The following is a 16,986-nucleotide window of genomic DNA, read 5'->3' on the forward strand; positions in this document are numbered from 1 at the left end:
TCGTGGGGTTCCCAGGCAAATACAAGTTAGAAAAACAGTCTGGACCTCAGAATCTTGCTTTTAAAATTGTCTCCTCTCCTATAATGGTTTCTGGTTTATGTGAAGCTTTTCTTGACAAAAGGTACATAGTTTCATACAAAAATATATTCCCTTAGGACTCTATTTTTTCTCCCACTACACATTAAGGAGAGACAAAAAAAAAAAAAAAATCATGTGAGTCACCCCTGTATCCAAAAACAATAACAAACCAAAAATAAAACTATAAGATTTTCGAAGAGACAGATAAACTTAAAGGCTCTCCACTCTAGAGCTGAGAAACGAAATCGCTCAAATACCTGTTGGGTTCCTAAATGACTGGAAAATGAAAACTCGAAATTAACCACAGGTACGTTGGAACATCTTGTAAATACAGGACTTTCCCCATCCACAAACCATTTCTGCGACAGACCTGTGTACTCAATGCCTAAAATAACCCCAAATGTACGGATGCCGGGAATTGGGGGGGGACGGGGGGTATGTCAATTAGTATAAAAGAAAAATAGTACTGTTGACTCCTGCCCTGGTTTCAGGGAAAAGAAGGAATTGGGTCTGATGCAAACCTCGCGGCCAGAGCCGGACAACTCGCCCCTAAGTTTGGCGCGTCCCCGCTCTGCGCCCTCGGCCCCCGCCCCCGCTCCCGGCACCCAGGAGCTCAGAGCCCCGCGAGGCCCTGGCGGAGGACGGACCCCGCGGCCACGGCCCGGGGAGGAAGGGCGTCTCCTCGCCAACGAGGGTCCTTCGGCCCCACCCCAGGCCCTCGCGCGCTCCCCTTCCCCTGACCCTTCGCCCGGGCAGGTCACCTGGCTTGACGGCTGCCCGCTGGTCCTCCAGATTTTCGCTCGCTCTATCCGCGCTGCCGCCGCCTCCGGGAAGCCGCTCGCCCTCCCGAGTCACCGGGCCGGCGAGCGGGCGGCCGAGCCGGTGCCAAGGCTGCGGGAACGGTTCCACTCGGCCGGAGCTGGTACTCTGCCCTGAGCGCGGCCGCCACCAGGGCGAAACTGGAGAGCTGGGCTCGGCTCGCCGGGGCGGGGAGGGGCGACTGCAACTTTGCTCCTGGACGCGGACGAGGAGGGGGCGCCCGTCTCCAAACTCTGAGCAGCGCCCGCAACCTCTCCAGACCAGGGTTTTTTTGTTTTTTGTTTTTAATGCTCCCCCCCTCCTTTTTTAGCCTAAAGGGAAGCTAGATGCTGGCCCTCAAGTTCTTGTTTCCAAAGAGGCGGGGAGCGCGGGGCCGAAAGCGGGGTGCGGGAGACGCGCCCTGCTGGGTGCGCGGGCGGCGAGCCGGCCGAGGGCGCGCGGGGCGGCAACGGGCGGGCAGCGGCTGCCCTGGGAACCCGCCTTTGCGGCCGCTCCGCACCCGGCTCTCAGTACCTCGCCGGCCCCCTCCAGCCGGGAGCCAGAGCCCGGGAGGGAGAGCGGCCTGGAGGGACCGGGCCAGCGGCGGGGAAGCAGTGACCCGGACCTGGATCGCCGAAGTAGGAACTGGAAGTGACAGCGGCGCAGGGCAGAGCAGCCGCCGCCGCCGCCGCCGCCGCCGCCCGGTAGCCGTGGCGGCAGCAGAAGCCACGAAGCAGCGGCGGCGGCGGCCACACTGCGCATGCTGCTGCCGCCGGGTTCAACCCCGAGCCCGGGGCTGCCGCCGCCTGGCCTGCCGCGGGCCTCTGCTAGAGCCTCGGGCGGGAATCCCGGCCTCACTGAGCAGCCCTGCCAGGTGGCCCGCTTCCTCCTCCAGCCCCGGACACGGCTTGGAGCCCCCAAACCCTGTGGTGAGCCGCTGAGCCACCCCAGAAGAGGAAGCGCTCTCCAGCGGCCCTCCGCACCCCTCCCTTCCCCGAACTGTCCTGGATGCCCTTCCCGGACTTCTCGAATAACAGGCCCCACACCAAACAGTCTCTTCGAGGGAGAATGGAAAGGTTCGTGAGAGAAGGCAAATATTTCCGACCTTACTTGAAGTCCAGTTTTTACCGAAAAGCAATGGAATCGGTAGATTAGGATGGCCAGAGTCATGGGTGTCATTTGATGTAACTCACGGAAATTCCAGTAGGAGTGTCAGACTGGCTCGACAGAAAGAGGAAAAAAAAAAAAAAAAGACCAAAAACTTACCAAAATCCTCTTTAGTCTTCTCACTAGCTCAAATTGAGCGGCTAAATATACAAAGCTTTCCCCAGCGGAAACTGATGGAAATGGGCCAGTTAAAAACAGTGTCCAACAGTGAGACATTACCAATCCTTACTCCAGCCTCTTCATGTTTACAGATGAGTCAACCGAGGCTGAGAGAAGGGGACTCTGAGTTCTCGGAGAGAACGTCGCCGTTTCAGGGCCTGATACCCACTGCAGCTACTGCTTAGCTGCCTGGTCTCTGCCTCACTGCTCCAGGGAGGCTTTGCTCTCCTAGAGCCCAGATCGATTATGGGAGATTTAGCCCTTGACTCATGATCATTAGTAGAGCTGCCTTCCTTCCAGAACTGCTTCCCTGTCGAGCAGCCCCTGGGAAATGGCAAATCGTCCATCCCACAGGCCCCACTTTGGGGAGGGCACCCATGCTGTTCCAGTGACAAGGCAGATGGAGTGACTCAGGGAGACAGGAGGCAGTTACGGGTGGGGGCAAAGAAAAAGCCATACTGATACCAGCTGGTGAGAGAGAGAGAGGAGGGAGAAAGAGAGTGAAAGAAACCCTAACTGAGCTTCATATACGTTCAATGAAATCCTTCATAAACAAAACAGCTTTCTACAAAGTAGGGTTGGCCCAGGAGCAGAATAGGAGATTGTAGAGTATCCCTGGCAAAGGGTTGTTCATAAAAGCGGCAGGTGAAAAAGAAGTGCCTACTGGGGATGAGGCTGGGGGAAGCCTGGCTGAAAGAAAAACCAGAGGACTAGAGCTGGGACAAACCAGTCCTTCCTGGGGCTTAGCCAGGACCGCGTAGTCAGAGAGGTACCACCCAGGCAAGTCCTAAATGATCACAAGAACTATATCTGTCCCTGACTCCCAGCAAGTTCAAAGGCAGAACAAAGACCATTGCTAGGATAGTGCTGTCGAGGGACTTATTGGTCACATTAGTGACACTCTACCTAGACATGAGGATTTTTCCATATGTTCTAGAAGATTTTCTCTTGAAGCCTGAGTGTCCTCCCTGCCTTCTCCATTCTGTAAATAAATAAGAAAGATACATTTGGTTCACAGAAATGGAAATACAAATAAACAATAAAGGCATGAGAGATGTCCAAACGCACATGGAATCATGAAATTCATATTACAGCAATAAATCAGATACCATTTGCACCCAACATTTTAGCAAACATTAATGATAAATAATATCCAGGGCCACCAGAGACATGAGGAAGAAGGCACTTTCTACACTGTTGGTAGGATTAGAACTGCATACAGCATGTTTGTAGGGGAATTTGAGAGTATCAAATTTTAACACAGCTATTCCATTTCTATTAAGAAAGATGCTTCAAGAATAATCACAGATGTACACAAATCTCTATGTGCATATACAACATGACCCTCTGGCATTTATCCCAAGAATACAAGATTGATTTAACATATGAAAATTAATAATGTAATAAACATTGCAGTATAATAGAAGAGAAAATCAATGGTCATCTTAACAGATGCAAAAAAAAAAAAAAGCATTTGAAAAAATCTGGCACCCTTTCATGATAAAAAATACTCAAAAAACTAGGAATGGAATGGAACTCCTTTAATCTGATAAAGAGCATCTATGAAAACCCACAACTACCATTATGCTTAATGGTGAAAGATCAATTGTATTTCTATGCAATGAACAACCCAAATGTGAAATTAAGGAAACAACTATTCCATTTGCAATAGTATCAAAAGAAATAAAATACTTTGGAATAAATTGAATCAAGGAGGTACAAGGCGTGTACACTGAAAATTACAAAACATTGTTGAATGAAATTTTAAAGACCTAAATCAATGGAAAGACATCCTGTGTTTATGGATCAGAAGACTTAATGTTGTTCAGATGGCAGTATTCCCCAAAGCAATATACAGACTGAATACAATCCTTATTAAAAATTCCAGTTTGCCTTTTTGCAGAAATGCACAGGCTGATCCTGATCCATATGCACACACAAGAGATCCAGAATAGCCAAAATTATTTTGAAAATGAAGAACAAAGTTGGAGGACTCATGCTTTCTGATTTGAAAACTTACCACTCAGCTACATTAATCAATTCAGTGGGGGAAAGAATCATCTACAGAAAGCAAGGGAATTCCAGGAAAACATGTACTTCTGTTTCATTGACAACACTAAAGTCTTTGACTGTGTGGATCACAACAAACTGTGGAAAATTCTTTAAGAGAGGGAATACCAGACCACCTTACCTGCCTCCTCAGAAATCTGTATGTAGGTCAAGAAGCAACAGTTAGAACATTACATGGAATAATGGACTGGTTCCAAATTGGGAAAGGGGTGTGACAATGCTGTATATTGTCACTCCGTTTTTTTAACTTATATGCAGACTATATTATGTGAAATGCCAGGCTAGATGAAGCACAAGCTGGAATCAAGATTGCCGGGGGAAATATGAACAACCTCAGATATGTAGATGATACCACTCTAATAGCAGAAAGTGAAGAGAAACTAAAGAGCTTCTTGATGATAGTGAAAGAAGAGAGTGAAAAAGCTGGCTTAAAGCTCAACATTCAAAAAACCAAGATCATGGCATCTGGCCCCCTCACTTCATGGCAAATAGATGGGAAAAAAGTGAAAACAGTGACAGATTTTATCTTCTTGGACTCCAGAATCACTGTGGACGGTGACTGCAGCCATGAAATTAGAAGATGCTCCTTGCAAGGAAAGCTATGACAAATCTAGACAGCATATTAAAAAGCAAAAGCATCACTTTGCCAACAACGGTCTGTCTAGTCAAAGCTATGGTTTTTTCAGTATTCATGTGAGAGTTGGACCATAAAGAAAGCTGAGCACTGAAAAATTGATGCCTTTGAATTGCGGTGCTGGAGAAGACTCTTGAGAGTTCCTTGGAGTGCAAGATCAAACCAGTCAATCCTAAAGAAAATCAACCCTGAATATTCATTGGAAGGACTGATGCTGAAGCTCCAATACTTTTGCCACCTGATGCAAAGAGCCAACTCATTGGAAAATACCCTGATGCTGGGAAAGGTTGAAGGCAAAAGGACAAGAGGGCAGCAGAGGATGAGATGGTTGGTTATATACCATCACTGATCAATGGACAGTAATCTGAGCAAATTCTGGGAGATAGTGAAGGACAGGGAAGCCTGGCATGCTGCAGTCCATGGGGTCACAAAGAGTCAGACATGACTGAACAACAACAAACCATCAAAAATACCAACGTGACATTTTTCACAGAACTAGAACAAATAATTCAAAAATTTGTATGGAAACACAAAAGACCCCAGATAGCCAAAACAATCTTGAGACAGAAGAACAGAGCTGGAGGAATCACACTCTGTGACTTCAGGCTATGCTACAAAGCTACAGCAATCAAAACAGTATGGTACTAGCACAAAAGCAGATACATTGATCAGTAGAACAGAATAGAGAGCCCAGAAATAAACCCACTCACTTACAGTCAATTAATCTATGACAAAGGAAGCAAGAATATACAATGGAGAAAAGATAGTCTCTTTAATAAGTGGTGCTGAGAAAAGTGGAGAAGGCAATGGCACCCCACTCCAGTACTCTTGCCTGGAAAAATGCCATGGACGGAGGAGCCTGGTGGGCTGCAGTCCATGGGGTCGCTAGGAGTCGGACATGACTGAGCGACTTCACTTTCACTTTTCACTTTCATGCATTGGAGAAGGAAATGGTAACCCACTCCAGTGTTCTTGCCTGGAGAATCCCAGGGACAGGGGAGCCTGGTGGGCTGCCGTCTATGGGGTCACACAGAGTCGGACACGACTGAAGTGACTTAGCAGCAGCAGCTGGGAAAAGTGGACAGCACATGTGAAAGAATGAAATTAGAACATTCTCTAACACTATACACAAAACTAAACTCAAATGGATTAAAGACCAGATACTATAAAACTCCTAGAGGAAAACATAGACAGATTATTCTTGGACATAAATCACAGCAATATTTTTTGATCCATCTCCTAAAGCAAAGGAAATTTAAAAAATAAACAAATGGCACCTACAACTTAAAGTTTTTGTACAGCAAAGGAAACCATTGACAAAATGAAAAGACAATCTACTAAATGGGAGAAAATATTTGCAAATGCTGACTAATAAGAGGTTAATATCCAACATATATAAACAGCTCATGCAACTCAACATCAAAAAAACAACCCAATTTTTAAAATGGGCAGAAGACCTGAATAGATATTTTTCCAAAGAGGTAATGCAGATGGCCAACAGGCACATGAAAAGATGCTCAGCATTGCTAATCATCAAGGAAGTGCAAATCAAAACCACAATGAGGTATCACCTCACACCTGTTAGAATGCCTATCATGAAAAAGAACACAAATAACAAATTTGGGAGGGTATTGAGAAAGAGGAACCCTCCTACACTGTCAATGGGAATGTAAATTGGTGCAACCACTGTGGAAAACAGTATGGAGGTTTCTCAAAAAACTAAGAATAGAACTACCATATGCCCCAGCAATTTCACTCCTGGGTGTAACACCAATTCAAAAGATACATGCACCTCAATGTTCATAGCAGCATTATCTACAATTTCCAAGGTATAAAAGCAATCTAAGTGTCTGTCAGCAGGTGAATGGATAAAGACAATGTGGTGTGTGTGTGTGTGTGTGTGTGTGTGTGTGTGTGTGTGTTATGGCTGGAATACTACTCAGCCATAAAAAGAACTAAATAATGCCAATTTATCCCAACATGGATGGACACTTGGATGGCATTATGCTAAGTGAAACAAGTCAGAGAAAGACAAGTACTGTATGATATCATTTATATGTGGAATCTAAAAAATACAACAAATTAGTGACTAAAACAAACAAAAAAGGCAGACTCACAGATATGGAAAACAAACTGCCTGAGGGGAGAGGGAAGGAGGAAGAAGGCAACATAGGGATAAGGGAATAAAAGGGGTTATTATGGGACTATATGAAATCATATGTGTGAAACTTTTGAAAATTAGAAAGCACTATAGAATTTTAAGAATTTTTCGTGTAATAAAAAATAATTTTTAAGGACTTCCCTGGTGGTCCAGTGGTTAGGATGCCTCACTTCCACTGGTGGGGGCCCAGGTTTGATCCCTGATTGGGGACCTAACATCCCACAAGCCACACAACACAGCCAATAATAATAACAATTTTAATTAAATTAAAAAGAAAGAAAATGGGGAAATATTTTTAAGAAGATACTATCAAAGTCTGGGAGGCACTTCAGAAGCATCCTTGTCTCCCAGGTGTCTCAGCGTACTTCCCTGGTGAGTTGCCAGTGGCATGAGCCTCTAGCGACCCTAGGACACCAGAGCCACATGAGAACACAAAGATGGAGGTCACTTGCAGAGACCAGCTGGCCACTTAGAGGGTCAGAAGGCAGCAGCTCTTTCATGTGGTCACCGTGCCCCACAGTCAACACTCAAATTGTCAATGTACTGCTGCATCTCTGCTTTCATTTTTCTAGATTTCCAAACTGACCGTTCCCAGCTGGCACTCTTTCTGTATATAAATAATAGTGTGTCCTTGGCAACAATCAAGCCCTGCTCTTTTTGCTTTTTAAACATTAACAGTTTCATAGTGTCAACAAAAAAAAGTATTAAGTATGCCCTAAGGGGAAGGCTACCCACTCCAGTATTCTGGCCTGGAGAATTCCATGGACTGTATGGGAACGCAGAGTAGGACACAACTGAGCAACTTTCACTTCACTTCGCTTCAGACTAGGCACTATGCTAGGTACTTTAGATCTGAGAGATACTCTATTTAAAGTGACAAGATACAGAAACAATTTAAATGTTCATCAATGGATGAATGGATTTCAAGAAAAGATGTGGTATATACACACAATGGACTGTTTTTCAACCATGCAAAAGGAGGATATTCTGGCATTTGCAAAAACAGGGATGGACTTTTGAGCACATTATGCTAAATGAGATAAGTCAAAGAAAAATACTGTATGGTCTCACTTATACATGGAATCTTAAAAAATCAAATATAAAAAAAGAGCCGTTACCAGGGGGTGGGGGCTGAGGGATGAAAACTGACATTGTTTAAGCTTACCAACCTACAATGAGTAGTAAATACACCATAGTGGTCTAATGTCCACTATAGGGAACACAGACAACAATATTGTACTTAGGTGATGTGATAAATATAGCTACAATGGCAATGATATTACAAAATATAAATGCATCAAGGTAACACATCGTACACCTTAAATTTACACCATATTGTACGTCAAATACTTTCAATTTTTAAAATAATGTTTTTAAATTTGCAAATATTTGTGTTTAAGTCTATCTCCTAGCTACCTTGGGAACTTGAGACTGAATGGTCAGTATTTTTGGCTGCTGGGTGCACCCTCGCTCAGCTTTCAATCTCATTCCTCATGTATTGATTTTATTAATCTTCCCTCAGGGTTCTAGGAGTGCCTCTGTATGATTGCTGTGCACCCCTTTCAGGCATAATTTTGTGTGCAACACTACCTGTAATAATGGTATGAGTGAACAGCTATTATGCATGCTTTATGTGCAATGACATATGAAGTGCTTTAGATGCATTATTTCATTTGATCTTTAAAAGAATCCAATGCAGGGACTTCCCTGGCCGTCCAGTGATTAAGACTCCCTGCTTCCACTGCAGGGGGCAAGGGTTTGATCCCTGGTCAGAGAACTAAGATCCCACATGCTGCAAGCTATGGTCAAAATATTAAAAATAAATAAACAAATCCAATGCAGTACCTATTACTCATGTCTCCATTATACAGATGAGGAACCTGGAGCAGAGAGAGGCCAAGTAACTTCTCAGAATCACACAGAGCCAAAATTCTGACCCATGTCTGTCTGTCAAACTGGAGAAGGGATGTGCTTAACCATCCTGCCAGATATTGCCTCCTCACAATATTCATCTGATGCTCAGGCCAGCCTGAATTATCCAAAAGAGATCAAAATATGTTTGGTGACCTTCATGTAAGAAACGAAAATTATGTTATACTTTTAAAGAAATGTTTGTGTCCAAAGTGGCCAAAAATATTTTAAGTATGGGTGCTTAACGGAGTAAGCATTAATTGTCAGAAAAATCCACTTATGTGAAACGACTCATTCTTCAACAATGCCAGACCCAGGAGGTGTTTCTGTATCACCTAGTATTCTTAGAACCACAAAGAAGCTCAATATACCTTCTGACAGCTTCAGAGTGCATGAATCATTGGCAACCTCACCATGTTTTTATTTAACAAATGAAAAGAAAATGCCATGATCTGTTCAGAGCAGACATCATTCCATAAGGGATATAGAGTAGGTTGCACCTGCCTTAAAAGCCATACACACTGTGTGCCCAGGCACACACACAGAAAGATAAAGAGAGAGAGAGAGGGAAGGAGCTAAAATTTGGCAATAAGGAAATCTGGAATAAAATATTCTGAAACAAGCATAACTTGATGCTATGGCTAACTTTCAGAAAAAATCTGAAGGAAGCAAAGTTTATCTGGGGAAAAGGTACTTGTACTAGTACTACTAGAAGTTAACTAACACTAGGAGAAAACTTTCTGTGTGCCATGCACTCTTCCAAGGATGCGAATTCTTTGAAACCTTATACCAATCCCATGAGACAGGTGCTGCTATTCTTCCCATTTTGCAGATATGGAGACTGAGGCATAGAGCCATAGTTAAGTAACATGCCCAAGGTCACAAAGCTACTAGCAAGAGATAACTGAGATTTGAACCCAAGTAGTCTAATACCAGAAGGTGTGTAAAAGTGTTAGTCGCTCAGTTGTATCCAGTTCTTTGCAAGCCCACAGGCTGTAGCCCACCAGGCTCCTCTGTCCATGGGATTCTCCAGGCAAGAATACTGGAATGGGTTGCCGCCCCCTTCTCCAGGGAATCTTCCCAACCCAGGGATTGAACTCGAGTCTCCTGCATTACAGGCAGATTCTTTACTGTCTGAGCCAGTAGGGAAGAGTCCAGGCTCAAACCAGTACTAATACTTCTTACACCCCGGGTCCTGTGCTGAGTACTCTACCTACATTATTTCATAGATCTTTGGAATTTGGAGCTCTTAGCTCTAAATTATTATGCAGTATCTCATTTGATCCTTAAAACAGCCCCATAAGGTAGTTATTATTGTGTCCATTTTACAGATTAAAGCACTAAAGCACAGAGACATGAAATAATGTAACATACAAGCAGAAGTGTCACCTCCTTTTCAGCAACACCCCCTATACTTACTGCAAGGATCCACATAACATAAAAGAATACAATGTAACTTAATATACAGTTTCTACCTCAGGCCCAAATTCTTTCATGGCCTCTATTCTAAATTGTTAGTGGGGAAAAGTGGTTATAATTTTTCCACCCTTCCCAACTCAAAAGGATTACAGTAACCCTCTGCAGCATCCAGTGGCCCACTTTGGCCTCCACTTAGTAGGGATGCATACCATACAACCTCTGGCACCAAAAGCCTGCTTTCAGAGCTTGGGAGCTGTTTTTTTTTTTTTTAAATTTATTTTTAATTGGAGGATAATTGCTTTAGAATACTGTGTTGGTTTCTGCCATACATCAACATGAATCAGCCATAGGTATACATATGTCCCCACCCTCTCAAATCTCCCTTCGACCTACCACCCCATCCCACCCCTCTAAGTTGTCACAGAGCCCTGGTTTGAGTTCCCTGAGTTATGCAACAAATTTGGAGAGCTGTTTTTAAGTGGTACTATATTTTGGTTCTTTAAAATTGAATTATAGTTGATTTACATTGCTGTGTTAATTTCTGCTGTACAGCCAAATGATTCAGTTACACATATACAGACATTCTTTTTCTTAATGTTCTTTTCCGTTATGGTTTATCATAGGATATTGAATATGGTTCTCTGTGCTATACAGTAAGATAAAAGTTACCATATTTTGAATTTTGATTTTGTTTTGCTTTGGAATTGGTTTCTGGAAAAAAAAATAAACAAACAAACAAACAATGACTGAGGACCATCGATCTTAACCATGGTTTCCATAAAAATGCTTCCTCTGTTTAACAGTGAAAATAAGCCTTTTACCACAACACCATGTTCATTAGCAGAGTGAAAAATGACCACAAGGAAGGCAACCTGGGTGGGCTTACCTCCACTTGAAGGGCCGCACATCCTTTCAGGAAGTCATTGATGTTGTTGGTGCAGTCAGCTTCAGTTTGGGGCTCCAGACAGTACTAGAGAAACACAGTCAAATATCACTTGGAGACTGTCATCCCAAGTGGGACACATCATTGCATCATTCGCTGATAACTAGATAAAGTAGGCTTTTTAAGGTGGGGCCAACATTACTGTCAATCCAGGAAGAGAAATTAACCACTGAAGGAAGTGATGCAAAAATCTAAACGGTTGGTCTTGTTCCAAATGTCACCAAGTCCTTAGCCCCAAGCCATCTGCACTTATAAACTTTCTCATGCTTTCTACCAAAGTGTGGTGATAGCAAATTAGAGAGACCCTGCAAGTTTTTTTCATCCTGACTGCTTTCAACCTATCATTTCCCTCCATCCTCCTCATGATAATGTATTAAAATTGTATTTTCCTCTTCGCTGCTCTTTACATTTGATCACATTTCTCGACATTTTTCATTTTATCACTGTTTTCCAAGTTTGAGAAATTATAAGTAAATCGGTATGTTCAATAAAAACACCAACTGCCTCAAGGAAGGAAATGAACTGTACTCAGTGTCTCATTCCCTGCTGACCTTAAAAAAATAATTTATGGCTCCACTTTTAAACTTAGTCAAGGTGCCCATTTTTAAAATTATTCATACTGGTGATCATGGGTTTCCAACATTCACAATTTTGGATTTTTAAAAATGAGTAAGGTTAGTTTCACTTTGAACACGTGTTGCATTCAAAACATATATTTGGTTTCTATTGTTTTAACAAACCCGTTGTGACATTTTGGATTATTTCTCCTGATTGCTAAATAGCCTCTCTTTCAATGGATACTTTATTTCTTTGAGAAGTAAATCCACACTAAATTTAGTCATACCATCAATAAGCACCCTGAATATCTGTTACAAATCATCCCTTTACTCCACGGACTCACATGAACCTCAGGTTCAAAACATGTCCTCAGTACACAGGGAGGTACAACACGCGTCTCTATGACAGAGCCAGCTCGTGACGGGGTGTTCTCCTTGTCCCCTGGCACCAGTGGTGTCACAGGTTTTTACTGTACTAACCTCCAGTGGCCAATCACTAAAGGATAACCTTTCATTCTCTGACTTTTTCCAACTACGAAAACAGTAAGAAAGAACGGTTAAGTCTCAGAAAGAGATGAAAGCAGGAGTGTCCCATGACCCAAGCAATCGAAATCTCCAGAGTGACATTACCGCTGCTCTCTGGTGGTGAGCAACCCTAAAGATACTGCAAATTTCCCTTACCTTTTCTACAGAGCCAGGCCTTAGTCTGTTGATCAGTTTGCACAGCACTACCCCATTTTTCAACGAGGACTTCAAGAACTCCTCAGGATCACAGATGGTCTTTTTGGGGGAATCTAATACTCCCAAGGATATGAGCCAGGTCACGACACGCTCTTCTGGATTCATTACTGCAGACTGAATGCTCCCAAGCACCTCTCTGGGGCAGCTGCAAGGACTAAGCCACATCCGCGATTGCATCTGCTGTTGTCTTCCTTTTTGTGAGTTCTCTTCTCGTGCTTGCAGAGCAAAGCTCTAAAACAACGTTCCTTAGACAACGGTGGAAGCCACACCAATTCTGGGATTCGAAAACCACAGAGCTCACACTCAAAGATGTAGAAATAGAATGAATGGGGGGATAATCCTGGATAACACTGCGTTTCTTTTTCAAAAGCTGCAAAACAAATTCATTAGGATTTTTTTTTTTTTTAAAAAAAAGAAGAAATACATACACACACTCACACCCCTCCCCCTCCCCCCAAAAAAAACCAACAGTGCAAGAAGCTGTAAGGGAAGGAAGTGAGCAGGATGCTGGGGAGGGAAGAAAGAGAAGGCAGCGAGCGCTCTGGGAAAACAGAGGCGAGCCAGCACTTCAGGGGACCTTGGAAATGAGATACTCATGGGCCAGTCTGGGAAAACGCTGTCAATAAATAGTCTAGCCCCAGTGAAAATCTGGCTTCTGTCAAGAGGAAGATGCCAACTGGCTCTTAGGTCAGACAGATCTGAGCCTCGTGGGGAGCTGTGCTGGCACAACAGGGCTCAGAGAAGGTAAGCTGGGAAAATTCTTCCAAGAAATGGCCGGATGTCCTCTTACTGTCTCACCGAGATAATGTGTCATGATCATTCCTTTGCAAAACACGTTGAATTGCACGGTGACAACGTGCCAAGCAGATGAAGACTGTGCCTGCTGTCAGCCATCACTCTGTGTAAGCACAAACTAGAAGAATGGCATTTTACTTTGCAGCCAAAAAGCTATGTTTAGGGAAATAGACTAAGGATAACATCTGACATCCTGTTTACTTGCATTCTTGAGCGATTCTTTTTCTGGACCTGGTTCCACTACACAATCCAGCTGCAGTGCCCTTAGCAAAGGCTCAGACACAGTCATATCGGCTAGTGAAAAGCACTTGGAAACAGAATTTTCGAGAACAAAAGAACACTTGTCCTCTGTCTTTACTACAGTCTGAAGGTTGATGTTTCCCCAACAAGAAACATTTTGCCTTCAAAATATTGCTCTGGAAAAAAAAAAAAAAAAGGTCTATAACAAGAGATCGACACTATTCTTAAAACAGCTTCATAACCAGTTATAATAGCCACATGATTAGGAAATTTATGATAAGGCCAACAGTATAGCCTGATCTGGGCAAATGCATGGTACTCACCATCACTACCCTCTCCTGATGCTTGGGATCCTGCTAACTTTAAGAATCTTTTCAACAGAGTGACAGGCATCTACTACCAAATAATCAGCTTAGATAATCCTGCTACATGTTTGGGGAACTTTCCTGGTAGTCCAGGGGCTAAGACTCCACGCTCCCTATGCAGGGGGCCCAGGTTCCATCCCTGGTCAGGGAGCTAGATCCCATATGCCACAGTGAAGATCCCACGTACCACAACTAATACCAGGTGCAGCCAAATAAAAATTGTTTTTTAATCTGGCTACATTCTTTCAAAGCTTCCCCTTTTTACCTTGTCGTAACAGTTATCCAGACTTGACCACTGTCATTTGTTGATCTGTCTCCTCCACCGGAATATAGCCTCCACTAGGGGAGGGGTCTTGTCTGCCTTGATGAACACTGTCCCCAGCAGAGTGCCTGGTACACAGCAGACATTTTAATGACTTAAAACCAACATGTTTTCCTTGCTAATGATTTTTGTACTTTTACTGAGATATAATTGACATAATGAATCACACATAGTTAAGATGTATGATTTAATGGATTTTGACATATGTATACATCCCATGATACAATCATACACACACAATTCAAAAAATTTTTCTGTCATCCCCCAAAAGTGTTATTGTGCCCTTTCAACACCATCTTCCCTCCTTTCCCTTAAAATCCCAGACAATGAAAAATCCTTTTTCAATCCTGTAGATTAGTTTGCATTTTCTAGAATCTTGTATAAGTGGAATCATACAGTGTGGACCTTTCTGTTGTCTGGTTTCTTGCAGTTAACATCATCACTTTGAGATTCATTCATGTTGTTGTATCTATCAATAATTCTATAAGAAAGATTTGACCTCCAGATATTCAGTTTGAGCAAAATAAGTATAGTCAATCAAAAGTTTTCATTGACTTTTGATCCATGACCAAATCTATGTAATGGAAATAAAACCAAAATCCATGTGTTGATCAATGAAATTCTTAAATGTAACCTGCTTAAATATACTTTGATATCTCATTTGACCAGTTTTCTCACAAATGCTCATCAAAATTGTATTCTACAGACAAACAAATCCGGCAGTATTATTAAGGTATCACTTACATTTTTTGTTGAAGAATAAAGCCTGGGTAATTTCAGGAACCCAGCCTTGTTCAAAATAGGCTTGAGCCCACTGGGGTTATTGGGGTGAAAATCTGCCTCATTTTAGACATTGGCTATCGCAAATGACTGTAAGCAATAGAGTAAAATCAGAAAGGCAAGGCCATCTCAAAGCAGAAGAAACACTTCTACTAGTATAAAGATTGGAAGTTAGGGTTGGTATGGGCAAATGTCAAGAAAGCAAGGCATTCCAGGACAGTAGCAACCATACGGGTGAAATGACTAACCAGGGAACCCAGGGCAATGAAAAGAAGTTAATGACCTGGGGGAACAGACTGGAGAGTTGAAAGACAGGAGATCATAGCGGCACAAAGCACAGGCTTTACATAAGAGTATGAAAAAATAAAATGCTATGCAAAAGTTACCTTGTCACGCTTGCAAGAAGAGAATGGCAGAAGTAAAGGTGGATACATGTATCCAGAACTTGCATGAAATTACCTCACTGACTCATTTAATTCAAGCAGAAGCCTAAGTTTTCTCTTCCATCATATGAATATTAGAGTCTACCCATTTTGATGAACAACATTATCTGCTCTCCTTCTGCCATACAGAAATCTAGCGACTATTTTATCTAAGCACACAGTCCAGTTCAGTCACTCAGTTGTGTCCGACTCTTTGTGACCCCATGGACTGCAGCATGCCAGGCCTCCCTGTCCATCACCAACTCAAGGAGTTTATTCAGATTCATGTCCATTCAGTCAGTGATGCCATTCAACCATCTCATCCTGTTGTCCCCTTCTCCTCTCGCCTTCAATCTTTCCCAGCATCAGGGTCTTTTCAAATGAGTCAGCTCTTCACATCAGGTGGCCAAAGTATTGGAGTTTCAGCTTCAACATTAGTCCTTTCAATGAATATTCAGGACTGATCTCCCTTAGGATGGACTGGTTGGATCGCCTTACAGTCCAAGGGACTCTCAAGAGTCTTCTCCAACACCACAGTTCAAAAGCATCAGTTCTTCGGTGCTCAACTTTCTTTATAGTCCAACTCTCACATCCATACATGACTACTGGAAAAACCATAGCCTTGACTAGACAGACCTTTGTTGGCAAAGTAATGTCTCTGCTTTTGAATATGCTATCTAGGTTGGTCATAACTTTCCTTCCAAGGAGTAAGCGTCTTTTAATTTCATGGCTGCAATCACCAACTGCAGTGATTTTGGAGCCCCCCAAAATAAAGTCTGACACTGTTTCCACTGTTTCCCCACCTATTTGCCACGAAGTGATGGGACCGGATGCCATGATCTTAGCTTTCTGAATGTTGAGCTTTAAGCCAACTTTTTCACTCTCCTCTTTCACTTTCATCAAGAGGCTCTTTAGTTCTTCTTCACTTTCTGCCATCAAGGGTGGTGTAATCTGCATATTTGAGGTTATTGATATTTCTCCCAGCAGTCTTGATTCCAGCTTGTGTTTCCTCCATCCCAGCATTTCTCATGATGTACTCTGCATAGAAGTTAAATAAGCAGGGTGACAATATACAGCCTTGACGTACTCCTTTTCCTATTTGGAACCAGTCTGTTGTTTCATGTCCAGTTCTAACTGTTGCTTCCTGACCTGCTTATAGCTTTCTCAAGAGGCAGGACAGGGGGTCTGGTATTCCCATCTCCTTCAGAATTTTCCACAGTTTATTGTGATCCACACAAAGGCTTTGGCATAGTCAATAAAGCAGAGATCTATTTCTGCTTTATTGACTAAGCACACAACATGATACCAGATATGAAATCGATTTCATAATAACCTTAAAAGACAGACATTGAACTTTCTGAAAAGATGTTTTAAATCTGGGTTTTCTGAACAGGATTGTAACTTTGAATTTCTATAATCTTGGT

The 16,986-nt window shown here is 42.9% G+C and overlaps 1 protein-coding gene across 10 annotated transcripts in view; it reads right to left on the reverse strand.

Annotated features, from left to right (window-relative positions):
- The window catches only part of ARHGEF6 (Rac/Cdc42 guanine nucleotide exchange factor 6), a 116,602-nt gene extending 103,726 nt beyond the window's left edge, over nucleotides 1–12,876 (reverse strand). For 2 of the 10 annotated variants that reach the window (XM_061408476.1, XM_061408475.1), the window contains exons 1-2: nucleotides 12,579–12,861; nucleotides 11,284–11,367 (exon numbers count right to left, since the gene is read on the reverse strand). In XM_061408476.1, the coding sequence (XP_061264460.1) occupies nucleotides 11,284–11,367; nucleotides 12,579–12,815 (321 nt within the window). In that variant the 5' untranslated portion in view covers nucleotides 12,816–12,861. Of the gene's footprint in view, nucleotides 1–839; nucleotides 1,009–1,981; nucleotides 2,081–2,142; nucleotides 2,297–11,283; nucleotides 11,368–12,578 lie in introns of those variants that run through there. The other 8 variants (XM_061408474.1, XM_061408472.1, XM_061408473.1 and 5 more) reach the window with 8 other exon arrangements.
- Nucleotides 12,877–16,986: the final 4,110 nt, after the last annotated feature.

The sequence above is a fragment of the Bos javanicus genome, chromosome X (genome assembly GCF_032452875.1).
Source record: "Bos javanicus breed banteng chromosome X, ARS-OSU_banteng_1.0, whole genome shotgun sequence".
NCBI classification, from domain to species: domain Eukaryota; kingdom Metazoa; phylum Chordata; class Mammalia; order Artiodactyla; family Bovidae; genus Bos; species Bos javanicus.